The sequence below is a fragment of the Scyliorhinus torazame genome, chromosome 6, assembly GCF_047496885.1.
Source record: "Scyliorhinus torazame isolate Kashiwa2021f chromosome 6, sScyTor2.1, whole genome shotgun sequence".
Lineage (NCBI taxonomy): Eukaryota > Metazoa > Chordata > Chondrichthyes > Carcharhiniformes > Scyliorhinidae > Scyliorhinus > Scyliorhinus torazame.
The window spans coordinates 315,156,184-315,174,461 of NC_092712.1; the positions used below are offsets into that span (position 1 = coordinate 315,156,184).

General features: G+C 44.2%; 1 protein-coding gene across 4 annotated transcripts in view; it reads right to left on the reverse strand.

Annotated features, from left to right (window-relative positions):
* The window catches only part of zcchc2 (zinc finger, CCHC domain containing 2), a 96,135-nt gene that overhangs the window by 46,199 nt on the left and 31,658 nt on the right, over positions 1 to 18,278 (reverse strand). For 3 of the 4 annotated variants that reach the window (XR_011947906.1, XM_072510111.1, XM_072510109.1), the window contains exons 7-11: positions 16,824 to 16,907; positions 15,790 to 15,847; positions 14,832 to 14,964; positions 10,453 to 10,517; positions 5,282 to 5,382 (exon numbers count right to left, since the gene is read on the reverse strand). Coding sequence is in view for 3 of the 4 variants with exons in the window: in XM_072510111.1 (XP_072366212.1) it covers positions 5,282 to 5,382; positions 10,453 to 10,517; positions 14,832 to 14,964; positions 15,790 to 15,847; positions 16,824 to 16,907 (441 nt within the window). In the remaining variant the exon portion in view is untranslated. The remainder of the gene's footprint in view (positions 1 to 5,281; positions 5,383 to 10,452; positions 10,518 to 14,831; positions 14,965 to 15,789; positions 15,848 to 16,823; positions 16,908 to 18,278) is intronic. The other variant, XM_072510110.1, reaches the window with a different exon arrangement.

Below are 18,278 nucleotides of genomic sequence, written 5' to 3' on the forward strand. Positions count from 1 at the left end.
CCAACTTCTGTCCCCCCCACTGGCACTCCCCAACCTGTGTTCCCCCACTGCCACCCCCCAACCTTTGTCCCCCCCCCCCCCACTGCCACTCCCCAACCGGTCTCCTTTCCCCCCCCCCACTACCCAATCTCTGCTTTCCCCGCACTGCTACTTCCCAACCTCTGACCCCCCCCCCCACTGCCACTCCCCAACCCCTGTCCCCCCCCACTGCATCTCCCCAACTTCTGTTCCCCACCACTGCCACTCTCCAACTTGTCCCACCACCACTGCCACTCCCCAACTTCTGTCTCCCGCCTACTGCCACTCCCCAACCTCTGCCCCCCCCTACTGCCACTCCCCAACCTCTGCCCCCCCACTGGCACTGCCCAACCTCTGCCCCCCCTACTGCCATTCCCCAACCTTTCCCCCCCCCTCCCCCACTGCCACTCCCCAACCGCTGTCCACCTCCATCCCACATCTGTAACTGAAACCTGTCTTTTCACTAACAAACAAAATAAAAAACTTGAGTATGAAACTGATTTTTTTTTCTTTTTAAAAGCCAAATAGGAAACAAATGTTCCGGAAATGTGAACATCTGAATTAGGAGTTAGGCCACTCAACCCCTCGAGCCAGCTCCGCCATTCAAGATCATAGTTAATCTAAATTTAACTTCAACTTCACATTCATACCAATCCCCGATAACATTTCAGTCCTTGTTAATCAAGAATCTACCTACTTATGCCTTAAAGGTATCAAAGGCTCTGCCTCAATCACCTTTTAGGAAAAGAATTCCGAAGGCTCACAACACCTCAGGGAAAAGGTTTCCCTTCGTCTGCATTAAATGGGCGACCCCTTATTTTTAAATAGTGACCCTAGGTCAAGATTCTCCCACAAGAGGAAATATCCTTTCCACATCCACCCTGTTAAGTCCCTTCAGCATCTCTCTCGTATTTCAATCAAGTCCTCTCTTACTCTTCTAAACTCCAGTGGATACAAGCCTAGCCTGTCCATTCCAGATATTAGTCCAATAAATGTTCTTTGAACTGCTTCCAATGCATTTCTAGTCCTCATTAAACAAGGAGACCAATAGTGCACAGTACTCCAGATGTGTTCTCACCAATGCCCTGAATAACTGAACCATAACCTCCCTACTTTTGTATTCAATTCCCTTTGCTATAAACAAAAACATTCTATTAGCTTTGCTAATTGGCTACTCGCATACTAACCTTTTGTGATTCATGTACTAGGACCCAGATTGCTCTGCAATCTCTCACCAGTTAGATAATTTGCTTATTTTTTTATCCTTCCTGCCAAAATGGACAATCTCACATTTTCCCACATTATGCCCCATTTGCCAGGACTTTGTCCACTCACTTAACTTATCCATGTCCTTTTTTGTAGTCTTATGTCCTCTGCACAACTTACTTTCCTACCTTTCGTTGTGTCATCAGCAAATTTAGCAACATACCATCAGTCTCTTCATCTAAATCATTTATATAAATTGTAAAGAATTGAGGTCCCAGCATTGATCCCTGTGGAACACCAGTTGTCATATCCTGCCAAGCAGAAAATGACCCATTTATGCCTAGTGTTTATGTTAGCTAGCCAATCTCCTATTCATGCTACTCCCAACACCATAAGCCTTTATTTTCCACAATAAACTTTGATGTGGCACCTTAACAAATACCTCCTGAAAATCTAAGCACAGTACATCCACTGGCTTCCCTTTATCCACAGCACCCGTTACTTCTTCAAAGACTCCAATAAATTGATTAAACATGATTTCCTATGTACAAAATCATGCTGACTTTGCCCAGTTGGCTATCTTGAATTTAGCCAAGTTCCCGGTTATAGCATTTCAATAAAAAAGTCTAGTATTTCCCCTGAGATAGATGTTAAGCAAACTGGCCCATTGTTTCCTGCTTTGTCTTCCTTTTTGAAGTTACATGAACTATTTTCCAATCTAATGGAACTTTCCCGTAATGTAGGGAATTTTGGAAAATTATAACCAACACATCAACTATCTCACTTGCCAGTTCGCAAGACCCTAGGACGAAATCCATCAGGATCCAGGCACTTGTCAATCCGCAGTTCCAACAATTTGCTGAGTATCACTTGGAAACATAGAAAATAGAAGCAGGAGTAGGCCATTCAGCCCTTCGACCCTGCTCCGCCATTCAACATGGCTGATCATCGAGTTCAATCCCTGATCTCACCTTCCCCCATATCCCTTTAGCCCCAAGAGCATCTAATTCCTTTTTGAAATTACACAATGTTTTGGCCTCAACTACTTTTTGTAGAAATGAATTCCACAGGTTCACAACTCTGGGTGAAGAAATGTCTCCTCATCTCAGTCCTAAAAAGGTTTACCCCTTATCCTCAAGTTATGACCTCTAGTTCCGGACTGCCCCACCACCAGGAACATTCTTTCTACCTGGCCTAATTCTGTTAGAATTTTATAAGTTTCTATGAGCCCCCACCCCCCCTCCTTCTTCTAGACTCTAATGAATATAATCCTAACTAACTTTGTCCTGCCATCCCAGGAATCAGCCTGGTAAACATTCGCTGCAAACCCTCCATAACTAGAACATCCTTCCTTACTTCCTTGGTGATCGTACTTTGCAGAGTTCCTCCCTCCCTTCTAATTGCCAGAGTGGCACGGTGGAACAGTGGTTAGCACTGCTGCCTCACAGCCCCAGGGACCCGGGTACAATTCCTCAGGTGACTGTGCGGAGTTTGCACTTTCTCCGTGTGTGCGTGGGTTTCCTCCGGGTGCTCCAGTTTCCGCCCACATTCCAAAGAGTGCAAGTCAGGTGGATTGGCCATGATAAATTTCCCTTCGTGTTCAAAAAGGTTAGGTGGGTTTACTGGGATAGGTTGGAGGTGTGGGCTTAAATTGGGTGCTCTTTCCAAGGCCAGTGCAGACACGATGGGCCGAATGGCCGCCTTCTGCACTGTAAATTCTATGAACTCCTGATTTAGTTATTTCTGGGTTGTTACTGGTATTCTCTATAGCGAAGGCCAATGCAAAATACGTATTCAATTGATTTGCCCCCTCATTTTCCATTACTAATTCCACAGACTCACTTTCTATCAGAACAACACTCACTTTGTTAACTCTTTTTAAAATACCTGCAGAAACTCTTTCTGTCTGCCTTTTTATTTCTAGCTACTTTCTTTCATACCCTTTGCCTCCTTATCGATCTTTTGGTCACTTTGGTGTTTCCTTTATATTATGTCCAATCTTCTCACCTGCCACCCACCTATCTTCGCACAATGATATGCTTTTGCTTTAAGCTTGATACTACCTTCAATATTTTAAGTTAAGATATTGGATCTTCCCCCTGGAAGTTTTATTTCTCATTGTAATGTATCTATTCTGTGTGCTGAAATATCCCCTTAAGTATCTGCCACGGCATCTCTATTGGTGGGAACCAGTAAGGGAAGTCTGAAAAATGAAAAGCATAGAGGTGGTGAAATGGTATTTAGATTTCCATCCATGTTCATCACTGGAATATATAGCTAAAACCTCAGTATTACTGGAATGCTGCAATTCTTCAGACATTTCCACAACACCGCACCCCCAGTCCCCCCAAAAGGCAAGGAATATAGTGGGATGTCAACACCTTTAAAGGTTAAAAAGTAGAATCTTTGGCAGGTAGTGTTAGGTTATATTACGATCAAATGGGCTGACATACATGTTGAGGAGCCATTAAAATAAATTCCTTGGGTGCTTCCTTTAACATAGAACATAGAGCGTAACAGTGCAGAAGGAGGCCATTCAGCCCATCGAGTCTGCACCGACCCACTTAAGCCCTCACTTCCACCCTGTCCCCATAACCCAATAACCCCATCTAACCTTTTTGGTCACTAAGGGCAATTTACCATGGCCAATCCACCTAACCTGCACGTCTTTGGACTGTGGGAGGAAACCGGAGCACCCGGAGGAAACCCACGCATACACGGGGAGCACGTGCAGACTCCGCACAGACACTGACCTAGTGGGAAATCGAACCTGGGACCGTGGCGCTGTGAAGCCACAGTGCTAGCCACTTGTGCTACCGTGCTGCCCTTTAAAAAAAGCTCATGGCGTTATAAAGAGTGGAAAAAACATAAAATTAATTACTTGAGAAATTAAAGAAAGTATCAAAAAGAGTTATGTACAGGTTACCAGATTATGCTCCTGTGAAGCATTGCAGCATCTTCAAGGGACAATATAAATGCAAACTGTTGTTTTGTCAAGAAACAGACTTGGCTAATTTGTCTAAAAGTCAGTTCACCATATACAAAGTAACAAAAAAAAATCCTTTGGAAAAACTTAATACCTTGTGCTCAATAATGCCAAGCTGGAGCAACCTGTGCAGGTGAACCTGACCAGTATCAACACACAACACAGTCCCGTCCAACAGCAAAGACTTATCAAGAACTTTGGATTAATATTCCTGACATCTTCTCCATAAGTGTGGCCATAGATATTTACAACAATATATATTTACTTACATAACAAATATCCATTAGAAACCAGAGAAAAAAGTACTGGAAATACAGGCCAAGCATAATCTCTCTCTATAGTTGATTCCCGCCCTGCTGACTATTCCAAAACTTTATTTCAGTTTTTCAGCATCCATAGCACTTCACTTTTATATCTGGTCTGGTTTAAAATAGTTTGCTAAACTCTGGTCACATCTTTACTATAGTAAAGCTACTGAGTAGGTCACAATGCTCATTTCAAAATGCATTGAAAACTCTTAGGCGAGACCCACTTCTAGGGCAGAATCCAATTTAAAAGTGCCAACAGTTGTGTGAAATGTTTCTATATAGTTCCACGCTCGGCATTTGTAATTACAGACTCTCATTCCAAAAGGACTGCTAAACCTCATGCTTCTTCAGGTAGTACTATATTAGCAGGCAGCTTGAATTTCCTCTACAAAATCACTACATCAAAGAAACACCATTTCCCTTAAGCAAGTACGCACAGAATGAATGACAGCCCCATTTTCACAATTTTGCCTCAGTCAAATTCTTTCAGCCTAATTTGATATTTCCCCTTGCTCATCCACTTCGGCAACATCCACCACACCGCAGAAATGTTAATTCCCTTGCACGCCAGCTGAAAGTTAGCCCACCTTCCCTTCCATCAGATCTAGCTATTGCCCACAAAACTTGACCAATTATCCCCAAGCCCGCTAGCTCAGAATACGGTCTTCATTCTTGACAGAAAGATGGATTGAATAGAAAATTACATTCCATCTTAATAGCCATAAATTACTAAGAGTGTGAAACGAATGACAAGAGTCCTTACCTTTTCCTGACCCAGTCCACACGTGCTGCACAGGCGGAATCCTCAGAATGCCATTGCCAACAGGAGCCCTATGGCTCCCTCGATTGACCTTGTTTTTGCTGCTGTTAAAAAGCAAAAAAGTACAACAATTAAGGATGGATCATGACTAATAACCCTCTCTCCAGAATTAGTCTAAATTATTGCCCCGGCGTATAAAAAGAAGCCAATATAACTTACCCGGTTACAACATTAAAACACATTCAGTACTTGTCCCACAGTTCCCGTAAGCTCCTATAGAAATATGGGCTCCTCCATTATTACCCCACCCCACAAACTTTACTGCCCTAACCAATGTGAAGTAATGTTTTTTTCATAAGATCAGCTGTAGTGTACATTGTTACAGTTGACTTCTGCTAACCTGTCATTTTTTTCTCTACATGATATATAATTCCTGCCCAATTTTCTCATCTTGCACACCACCCCAACCTCTGCCCCAAGAGTCACTCCCTCGCATTTTGATTTAAAAAAAAACCTTTGCTTTTCTATTCAAGGGTGAGAAAGTATTAAATGCTGGCGTTCAGAGGAATTTGGGTGTCCTTGTACACAGATCACAGAAAGTTAACATGTAGATACAGCAAGCAATAAGAAAGGCAAACGGTGTGTTCGGCTTTATTGTAAGAGAGTTGGAGTACAAGTGGAAGCAGGTTTAGCTGCAATTATGTACGGTCTGGGTGCGGTGTAGAGCTAAGGGTTCCTTTCTGAAGGAAGGATAATTGCCTTGGAGGGGTCCAACAAAAGCCCAATGCATTCATTTAGTGGGGAGTGCCTAAGAGATGAGTAAAATTCTGGAGTTTAGAAGAACGAAAGGTGATCTTATTGAAAAGTATAAAATTCTTACAGAGTAGATGTTAAGACATTGTTTCCTCCAGTTGGAGACTATAGCATAAGGGGCCTCAGGATAAGGGGCAGCCATTTAGGACAGAGACAAGGCAACATTTCTCCAGAGGACTGTGAAAGTTTGGAATTCACTGTCTCTGAGGGATGTGGACATGCAAGTGTTACGTATATTTGAGACCAGGGGATAGAGCAGTCCTGGAGAGTTCAGGGGCGGCACAGTGGTTAGCACTGCTGCCTCACAGCACCGAAGGCCCTGGTTCGATCCAGGCCCCGAGTCACTGTCTGTGTGGAGTTTGCACATTCTCCCCGTATCTGTGTGGGTCTCAACCCCACAACACAATGATATGCAGGGTAGGTGGATTTGCCATGTTAAATTGGCCCTTTATTGGGAAAAAAAAAGAATGGGGTACTTGAAATTTATTTTAAAAAAGGAAAGTGGAGTTGAGGCAGAACATTAGTCATGATCTCAGTGAATGGCAGATAAGGCCGGAGGAGCCATATGGTTTACGCCTGCTCCTATTTCTTGTTATGATGGAAAAGGGAAATTGCAGGCATCAGCCAATACCCGAGAGCCATTCTTCACTGTTAGATTTAGATTTGTCACGTGTACCGAGGTAGAGTAAACAGTATTGTTCTGCGTGCAGTCCAGGCAGATCGTTCCGTACATAAGAACTATAGGACATGCATAAATACACAATGTAAATACATAGGCATATGGTGAAGCATACGAAGTGTAGTGCTACTCAGTAAAGAGGATGCGTGGAGAGATCAGTTCAGTCCATTAGAGGGGCATTCAGGAGTCTGGTAAGAGCATGGAAGAAGCATTTTTTGAATCTGTTAGAGTGCGCGCTCAGACTTTTGTATCTCCTACCTGATGGAAGAGGTTGGAAAAGAGAATAACCCGGGTGGGAGGGGTCTTTGATTATGCTGCCCGCTTTCCCCAGGCAACGGGAGATGTAGATAGTGTCAATGGATGGTAGGCGGGTTCACGTGATGAACTGGGCGGTGTGACTCTCTGCACTTTCTTATGGTCTTGGGCCAAGCAGTTGCCATACCATAAGAACATAAGAACTAGGAGCAGGAGTAGGCCATCTGGCCCCTCGAGCCTGCTCCGCCATTCAATGAGATCATGGCTGATCTTTTGTGGACTCAGCTCCACTTTCCGGCCCGAACACCATAACCCTTAATCCCTTTATTCTTCAAAAAGGCTGTGATTGGTAAGAGTCAATGCTAACATGCCGAATTTCCTTCATTTCCTGAGGAGTATAGGTGTTGTGTTTTCTTGGTCGTAGCGTCGATGTGGGTGGATCAGGACAGATTGTTAGTGATGTGCACTCCTAGGAATTTGAAGCTATCAACCCATCTCCACCATTGATGCAGACAGAGGTGTGTACGATACTTTGCTTCCTGAAGTCAATTGACCAGCTCTTTAATTTGCTGACAGATTGTTGTCATTACACCACGCTAAGTATTAGAAGTCTCTTATCAGGATTATTGGGTAGTGCAACCAAGTTTGATCATACGATGAGAAGGAAACGTTTAGCAGGTACAAGAGAAGCAAATCAGCAGATGCATTTGTGGAGTGCAGAAAGTGCAGGGTGGCGCTTAAGAAAAATAAATTAGGAGAGCAAAGAGGGGATGTGAGAAAGCACCGCTGGTAAACATAGGGAAAATCCCAAAATATTCCATAAGCATATCAATGGAAAGAGGATAAACAGGGAAAGAGTAGGGTCCATTAGGGACCACGGAGCAATCTGTGGGTGGAACCAGAGGACAATGGTAGAGTGTTGAACAAATACCTGACATCCAAGAGAATGAGGATGTAGTTATGGAACTCGGTGGGGGGGGGGGGGGGGGGGGGGGGGAGAGAGAAGAGAAGAAGAGAGAGAGAGAGAGAGAGAGAGAGAGAGAGAGAGAGAGAGAGAGAGAGAGAGAGAGAGAGAGAGAGAGAGAGAGAGCGCGCGCGCACGCGCGCGAGAGAGAGCGCGAGGTTCTTGAGCAAGTTGACATACGGAGTGACAAGGTATTGGAGATGTGGAATTGTGTCCCAGGCTGTTGTGGCAGGCGAGGGAGGGGATTGCATGGGCTATGGCTCAAATTTTGAATTCCTCTGGCTTTGGGGGAGGTGGCAGAAGTCTGGAGAACAGCTAATGTGGTTCCATTATTTAAGAAGGGTTGAAGAGATAAGCCAGGGAACTACGGACCAGTGAGTCTCACATCAGTGGTAGGGAAACTATTGGAGAAAATTCCGAAGGAGAGAATCTATCTCCACTTGGAGAGGCAAGTTTTGATCAGGGATAGCCAGCATGGCTTTGTCAGAGGGCGGTCATGCCTAACAAATCTGATTGAAATTTTTGAGGTGGTGACCAGGTTGTAGATCAGAGTAGTGCAGTTGATGTAGTTTATATGGATTTCAGCAAAGCCTTTGACAAGGCCCCACATGGTAGACTTATAAAGATGGCAAATGCACAAGAAATACAAGGTAATTTGATAAGGTGGATTCAAAATTGGCTTAGTTTTAGCAGACAGAGGGTGATGATAGACGCCTGCTTTAGTGTCTGGAAGCAAGTATCCAGTGGTGTACCACAGGGATCTGTGCTGCCTCCCCTATTATTTGTCATTTATATAAACAACATAGATGACTATGTGGATTTGGGGGGGGGGGTGTAGGATCATTAGGTTTACAGATGACACAAAGATTGGTCAGGTGGTTAAGTGAGATTGAGTATCTGCGGTTACAGAATGGTCAAATGGTCAGATGAATGGCAGATGGAATTTAACCCTGAAAAATGTGAGCTGGCACATTTTGCAAGGAGTAATATGACAAGGAAGTACTCAATACACGGCATGACACGAGGAAGTTCTGAGGAGCAAAGGAACCTCTTAACATGTTTTGTCCATCGATCTCTGAAGAGAGAAGGGCAGGTTAATAGGATGGTGAAAAAGGCATACGGGACATTTACCTTTATCAACAGAGGCGTAGATTACAAAAGCTGGGAGGTCAGGTTGTAATTGTATAGAACTTTTGTGAGGTCACAGCTGGAGTAGCGTGTGCAGTTCTGGTCGCCACATTGTAGGAAGGATTTATTGTGCTGGAGGGGGTGCAGAGGAGATTCATCAGTATGTTGCCTGGGATGGAACTGTTAAGTTATGAAGGGAAGTTGGATAGGCTTGGGTTGGCTTATTTGGAGCAGAGAACACTGTGGGGCGACCTGGAGGGGTTTGTTGTATGAAGAAAGGTTGAACAGTTTAGGCCTTCACTCTCTGGAGTTTAGAAGAATGAGGGGAGATTGAATTGAGGTGCACAAGATGATATACGGTATGGATAAAGTAGATGTGGAGTTGACGCTTCTTCATGTGGGGTATTCTAGAACGAGAAGTCACAGTCTTAGGATAAGAGGTAGCAAATTTAAAACAGACTTCAGGAGAAACTACTCCCAAAGGGTTGTGAATCTATGGAATTTTCCTTTAATATAAATTTAGAGTACCCAATTCATTTTTTCCAATTAAGGGGCAATTTAGCGTGTTCAATCCACCTGCCTTGCACATCTTTGCGTTGTGGGGGCGAAACCCACGCAAACACAGGGAGAATGTGCAAACTCCACACAGACAGTGACCCAGAGCCGGAATCGAACCTGAGACTGCAGTGCTAACCACTGAGCCACCGTGTCGCCCATGAATCTATGGAATTTGCTACCACAGAGTGCAGTTGAAGCAAGGACAGTGAGCAAATTTGAGGAGTTAAACAGATTTTTAATTGGTAATGGGTTGAAGGTTAATGGAGAACGGGCAGGCCGATGGAATTACGGCCAGGATGAGATCAGCCATGATCGAATGGCGGAGCAGACTCGATGGGTCAAATGGTCTAATTCTGCTCCTATGTCTTATGAACTTATGACCTTAGCGAGGTGTGCAAGATTATGAGGGGCATGGACAGGATGAATAGACATTCAAGGCTATAGGCCAAGTGCTGCTAAATGGGATTAGATATGGTCAGCTGATTTTCACATCGGTGAAAACCCAATGGGCCTCTTCTGCACTATTTGATTCTGTGATTACCCCAGCACTAATCAACAGGACTTGGCTGTTATTCGGCTTCCCAGCAGAAAGGCACCAATGGCCGATGCTGTAACCCAACCTAGTCCATGTCTTTTTCTCCTCCCTGCACGGAAATGAAGACTTACCATTTTACCCCAACTCATTCCTCATACCAAAATGGAATTCTTTACCTCCCTCAATATTTACTTCAAGCAAAGAAACGTTTAACCTTAGCTGAACATTTTACTAATACGTACTTGTCTGCCTGAGTGTTCAGCTTCTTACTTCCAGATGAAGTATTTCTTTTATCTTCTGATAAACACTACAATGACAGGAGAAAATGCATAATCAGAATCCATTTAAAATATCTGAAGACAAAGTAAATAGCAAATTTGCAGCAGCTGCGAGAGAGGAAGGACCATCTAAATTTGAATTGTATTTTCCCGGGTACTTAATCTTTTAACATTCTGAACCCAGTATTGGTTTATGGAAACAATTGTTACCATGTGGAATTACACATGCATAAAACTCCCTGTGCATAACAGTCTGACACAAAGCCACACATAATTAATTATTTGCTTTAATCTTTCTGCAGTTCTATATATCTTGAACAAAATCAAACACTGGTTCAATGAAGAGTGCAGGGGCATCAACAGCCATACCTAAAAATGAGGTGTCAACCTGAAGCTACAACACAGGACTACTAGTGTGCCAAACAGCATAAGCAGCAAGTAATAGATAGAACCAAGAGATTCCAACCTAAGCTCTGCATGCCTGCCACATCCAGCTGTGAATGGTGGACAATTAAACAACTCACTGGAGGAGACGGCTCCACAAATATCCCCATCATCAATGATGGAGGAGCCCAGTACATCTGTGTAAAAGACAAGGCTGAGAGGCATTTGCAACAATCTTCAGCCAGACCTGCCGAGTGGATGATCCATCTCGGGTCTCTTCCAGAGGTCCCCAGCATCACAGATGTCAGTCTTCAGCCATGCGATTCACTCCACGTGATATCAAGAAACGAGTGACGGCACTGGATACAGCAACAGGTATAGGCTCTGACAAAATTCCAGCAATAGTACTGAAGACTTGTGCTCCAGAACTTTGCGGCCTTAGCCAAGCTGTTCCAGTACAGCTGCAACACTGGCATCATGTGGAAAATTGCCCAGGTGTGTCCTCTACACAAGAAACAGGACAAATCCAACCCAGCCAATTACCACCTCTACTCTCCATTATCAGTAGTGATGGAAGAAGTCATCAACAGTACTATCAAGCCGAACTTACTTAGCGATAACCTGCCCACTGATGCTCAGTTTGGGTTCCGCCAGGGTCACTCAGATCCTGACCTCATTAAAGCCTTGGTTCAAACATGGACAAAAGAGCTGAATGCCAGAGTGAGAGAGTGACTGCCCTTGACATCAAGGCAGCATTTGACCGAGTATGGCATCAAGGAACCCTAGCTAAACTGGAGTCAATGGCACAAAGGAAGATAATAATAATCGCTTGTCACAAGTAGGCTTCAATGAAGTTACTGTGAAAAGCCCCTAGTCGACACATTCCGGCACCTGTTCGGGGAGGCCGGTACGGGAATGGTTGTGGTGTTTGGAGGTCAATCATCTCCGCTCTAGGATATCACTGCAGGGGTTCCTCAGGGTAGTGTCCAACCATCTTCAGCTGCTTCATCAATGACCTCCCTTCCATCATAGGGTCAGAAGTAGGGATGTTCGCAGATGACTGCACAATGTTCAAAACCATTCACAACTCCTCAGATAAAACAGTCCGTGTACAAATGTAGCAAGACCAGGACAATATCCAGGCTTGGGCTGACAAGTGGCAAGTCACATTCACACCACACAAGTGCCAGGCAATGACCATCTCCTACAAGAGAGGATCTAACCATCACCCCTTGACGTTCAATGGCATAACCGTTGCTGAATCACCCACAATCAATATCCTGGGAGCTACCATTGATCAAAACCGGAAACTGACTAGCCATATTAATACGGTAGCTACCAGATCAGGACCATCTATAATTGTTTTTGCAATAATACAAACCATAATTCTGGGGCTTGAAATGTGACATTAATGTTCCTTAAGGGTCAAGGTATTCAGCAGGATGACATGGTATTAAGGTGACATCCTGCAGTCCTCAAGCCAAAATATAACCCTGCATGCTTTCATTTCAATCCCAGGTACACAGGCTAGATTAGTTATAATATAGTACATTCGATCACACTTCCCACTGCCAATACATTTGTTTTTTAAGCAGATGGAGGATAGTGGTAATGTCACTGGCTACTCATTTCGAGGCCCAGTATATGCCCTGGAGCTAAGAGTTCAAATTCTCTCCTGGCAGCTGGTGGAATTTGAATTCAATTAATAAATCTGGAATACAAGGCTAGTCTCAGTAATGGTGACCATGAAACTATCATTCGATAAAAACAAATTACTGCGGATGCTGGATTCTGAAACGAAAGAGAAAATGCTGGAAAATCTCAGCAAGTCTGGCAGCTTCTGTAGGGAGAGAAAAGAGCTAATGTTTCGAGTCCGATGACTCTTTGTCTATCATTCATTGTTGTATACATCCATCTGGTTCACTCATGCCCTTTGAGGAAATTATATTTGCCATCCTCATCTTGCCTGCAAGTGAAGCCAGACCGACAGGAATGTGGTTGGCTCTTAACTGCTCTCAAATGGCCCAGCAAGTCACCCACTTCAAAGGCAATTAGCAATGGGCAACAAATGCTGGTTTCTACCAGTGACATGCAAAGCCCATGAAAGAAGAGCACCAGGGAGACACCGGCAGAAAACAGGTCTCGGGCTCAGTTGAAGCAGCAACCCCCCCCCACAACCACCATTTCAGAGCAGAGTCATATTTTCTAGTTGTCATTTTCATTGGAGGCCAGATGTACCTGCTCAAATGCTCTTAAATGAGGCAACAAGTGATATGGCATGTAACATTTTCCGTCAATATTGGCAACACTGGACACCAGCAAAGGGAGGCAGGACAGTGTGTGCCTGTGTCCAAGAGGAAGTTGCACTCTTAGCCAAGCTTGCAGGGCATCAGAGAAGGGAATATAAGACAAGACTATTTTTTAAAAAACAATCAACCTCAGTATTTGTAGATGTTTTATATTTTCTTCAGTCCACTAAAATTCACACAGCAGAAGCAATCAATTGCTTGAAGGAACTTGAAGAGCTCAACCTGATAAAGGACAGCCACAGCATGCACTCTTTCCTGCCTGTGTGTGGTAAGGTACCCACATCTGTACTAGATGAGTAATGGGAATTACTCACTAATGAGTTCTGTAGTTCATGTCAAAAGGATCTACTTTCAGAAGAGCTCTGAAGTAGCAGATCACCCCAGAAGAAATACTTCAGATTACTTAATTTAAAGAGGATTCAGGCTTTTTGAAAAATTCATTCAAGGGTGTGGGTATCGCTGGTTTGACCAACATTTATTGCCCATTCCGATTTGTCCTATAGGTGGTGTTCATACCTGCCTTCTTGAACCGCCGCAGTCTATAAGGTGTAGGTAGACCCATTGCACTGTTAGGGATGGAGTTCCAGGATTTTGACCCAGCAGTAGCGAAGGAACAGTGATATATTTCCAAGTTAGGAAGGCGAGTGGCTTGGAGGGGAACTTCCACATGGCAGGGTTCCCATTCCTGCTCTTGTCCATCTAGGTGGTAGCGATTGTGGGTTTGAAATGTGTCTTGGTGTGTTCCTGCAGTGCATCTTGTAGATGGTGCACACTGCAGCCAGTGTGTGCCAGTGGTGGAGGGAGTGAATGTTTTTGATGGGGTGTCAATCAAGCAGGTTTCTCCATTCTGGATTGTGTCAACCTTCTGGAGTGTTGTTGGAGCGGCTCATCTTGGCAATGGGAGAGTATTCCATCACACTACTGGTTAGGGATGGGAAGGCAAAGGGGAAAAGAGGCGTACTCAACTCAACTTAACTTAACTGAACCAGCCACATAAATACTGTGGTTACAAGAACTCATCAGAGACTGGCAAATCTGCAGTGAACTCAGCTCCTGCCTCCCCAAAGCCTGCCCACAATCTATAAGGCACAAATCAGGAATGTGATGGAATATTCTCCACTCGCCTGAATGAGTGCATTTCCAACAACACTGACATAATTAGCACCCATCCACCACCGTAAACATTCCCTCCCTCATTAGACGCAATGCGTGCCATCTACAGGATGCAAAGCATCAAGGCTATTTCAAAAGCAGCTTAGAAATCCACAACCTCTACCACCCAACGACAAAGGCAGCAAGCACGTGGGAACACCAAGCCCCACACCATCCGGATTTTGAAATATATTGCAGTTCCCTCACTGTCACTGGGTCGAAATTCAGCAACTCCCCTCCTAATAGCACAGCAAACGGTGTTCACACGGACTGCATCGGTTCAAGAAAGTGGTTTACCACCAGCTTCAAGGCCAATGAGAGATGGGCAACAAATGCTAGCCTAGCCAATTATCTTCACATCCCATGACTGAATTTTTAAAAAATCACAAGTGTTGGATAGTAATCATGGAGACATTAAAAGACAGATTTGCAGCATCTTGAGCTTAACAAGTGCATTGGAAGAATACGGAATTTGGTAAGACAACATTGCAAACCCACATGTTCCATCACAGCTGTACAATGGTCACTGTTGCGTTTTGTGCTGTAGTGCCTTTTCTTCCAGTCCAATGCACCATTCTGTTCAGAGTGCTGTAAACTCACACCGACCCCGGGAGATTTTATACCAGAGACACTGTAAAGAAAATAGAACCGTTCAGGAAAAGAAAAGCCACACTGGAATGATTTTGAAACATGACCTACAACACTGTCAGGAGTATGACCCAGTAGGCCTCTTCCATCAACAAAAAACACTTTAATTCCATGTTCTGGTAGCAGAGGTACAGACCATTAACACAAAATCTGACCACAAAAAGGTTTAGATTTTTTTAAATGCTTTTCTTCACATCTTTCAACCCCATTTCTATTGAATTTATGAAATTATAACATTTTAAAAAGTATGTCGACTAAAGCCAGTTACTGCTAACAGACTTGCAATAATTGAAAGTAAGCTTCGCCTGGAATTTATTTGCAGCATTTAAATACAATGTGTAACTGCTAAAGATCAGAATATCAATTTTGCACTTGTTAATAAGTTAATAGAAGTGACATTACAAATTTTGCATTCATTGAAAAGTTTAATAAAACTGTTAAAAAATTAATTCATAAAACTGGTGGGGGATTTCCTGCAGCTTATAAATTCACATTGTTTAAAATGCAGGATACGGTTGTATTGAAGCATGTTTGAAGTACATCAGATGTACCCACTTGGAGCATACGGCTCAGAATCTTACAAATCCCTATCCAAGTCAAAGTAACAGAGTACTGACAATTAAACACAAAATTCAAATAACTTGATGAGGCTGCCAAAAAAAAAAAAAAAAAAAAGAGTAAAACCTTCAAAAGATTTATTTCAAACTTTCTTTTAAATTGCAAGAGTTAGCAGAGCAGGTCCAGCCCGAACCATAACCATTCCTGTAGGTCAGCAGGTCAGAGAAGAAAATCTACACTTAAAACTTACCTGCAGCCTATAGATTTCCCCATATTTTTCTTATGATGAATCGATTGCTGTTGCCCATCTAGAAAAATACCAGAAGTCACTGTTATAAATATTCTACCAAACCTTCCCATCATAAAAGCAACTCACCCCAAAGGGCCACTTTCCATTTTCTCCCCCCCCCCCACCCGACTAGAAAGGGTCTTCCTATTGACAGTAACACATTACCTGCAGCTCTTAATTTCAGTTATCTGATCAAATGGCAGGTAGTTTCAAATTGCATTTTCCCTTGCACGAAAAAAAAAATCCTCAGGTCGAGTGGGATGGTCAGTAGATACTGACTATATTGAAGAGAGCAGAGACAGGATAGACCACTGGAATGCTAACAATTTGGGGTAAAATAAACATAAAGCTGCATTCATTTCAATGCACAGACACGTTCACCATATTAGCCAACCACACCACCAGGTTTGACATGTGAAGGAAGGGCATGGAAGCAGAACAGATTCCCAATCATTTAAGACTCAGCTCTAGGCGTCACTTGTCTAAAACAAATTGTAAAGGTTTCAACCTATTTCCATTAAATGAGACTTCAACCTACTAATGTTTTCCATGCAATAGCACCGCCAGCTGATCAAATGAAGTGCCATATTAACTTCAACTGCATTCACCTGGCACCTGCCATGTAGCTAAATACATGCATTTAATTGATTCTTTGCCTTACCAGAAATACAAAGAACAACAAAGAACAAAGAAATGTACAGCACAGGAACAGGCCCTTCGGCCCTCCAAGCCCGTGCCGACCATACTGCCCGACTAAACTACAATCTTCTACACTAGAAGAATGTGAGAACATTCATATTAACTGTGGAAAATTAGAAATTTTATGGAGGGGGTCAGGGGCACTGTGATGAAGGGAGAAAGGGGAAACAAACAAAAAAAGACAAAGTTGCATCAATAATTTGCTTCTCTTATCTCAAGTCAAGTTCAAAGGGACTGAAACCCAGAACTGAAGACTTGTAAAAAGCACATGGAGCACAGGATGTAATGCCATGTACCTTCTTCCTGGCTGGAAGCCTCAGAACTATCTTCCTTGAAGTGTTCCACAGATTTAGACAACTTTAACACTGGCTGTAAGTTTGCTGCAAAATAAATTGGAAACAATTTTTAAGAAGCCAACATCTTATTACAATTATATTATTCTAGTAAAACAATTAAACCCATTATGCCAATTCAAGCTCATGAGAAGTTTATACAGAGAACCCCCAAGAAAGAGGGCATCTTTCTGCTGGGGTTAAGGGGTTGGAATACTCGGCAATTGCAGTGTCAGATCATGCTCTGCATTGGGTGGGTAAGGTACTGGAGAAGGGGGTAGCGCAGAGGCCGGGGTGGAAATTAGATGTGGGACTTTTGGGGGACCAAGGGTTCTGTGACAAAATTGAAAAGGTAATTGAGGAATATGTAGGTTTCAACTGTACGGATGACTTCCGGTTGCGGCTATGCCTAGGTAGGTCGCACGTTCGGCAGCTCCCGCCGGGAACGGACTTTTGGGCTCACCAGAGGGGCCCCAACGGCAATTGTTCGATGGCTTCCAGTGTGGGAAGGTGACAGCAAGGTCCCCCCGACATTATATGGATTGGACCAGGAGTGGAGCGGTGAAAAAAGTGATCTTGGGGCAGCGAAAAGTGCGAGGGAGGAAAAGCAAGATGGCGACGGGTGGAGACCAAGCAGCATGGGCGCAGTGGTCGGAGGAGCAGCAGGAGTTTCTTAAACGCTGCAGTGAGGAGCTGAAGACAGAAATGCTGGCGCCAATGAAGGCGGCGATTGAGAAGCTTGTGGAGACCCAGAAGGCCCAAGGGGCGGCGATCCGGGAGGTGCAGCAAAAAGCCTCGGAGAACGAGGATGAGATCTTGGGCCTGGCGGTGAAGGTGGAGGCGCTGCACAAGAGGAGGGCGGAAAAATTCGAGGACCTGGAGAATAGGTCGAGGAGGAAGAATCTTCGGATTCTGGGTCTCCCTGAAGGAGTGGAGGGGCCCGATGCCGGGGCATATATGAGCACGATGCTCAATTCGCTGATGGGCGCCGGAGCTTTCCCGAGGCCCCTGGAGCTAGATGGGGCTCATCGGGTCCTGGCAAGGAGACCCAAAGCCAACGAGCCGCCAAGGGCTGCAGTGGTGAGGTTCCACCGCTTTATGGACAGAGAGTGCATCCTGAGATGGGCCAAAAAAGAGCGGAGCAGCAGGTGGGAGAACACGGAGATCCGAATTTACCAAGATTGGAGTGTGGAGGTGGCTAAGATTGGAGTGTGGAGGTGGCTAAGAGGAGAGCTGGTTTCAATCGGGCTAAGGCGGTGCTCCATCGGAAGGGGGTGAAGTTCGGTATGCTGCAGCCAGCGCGATTGTGGGTCACGTTCCAGGATCGGCACCACTATTTTGAAAAGCCCGATGAGGCATGGAACATTATACAGACTGAAAAGTTGGACTCAAATTGAGGGTTTGTCGTGGGGGGATGTT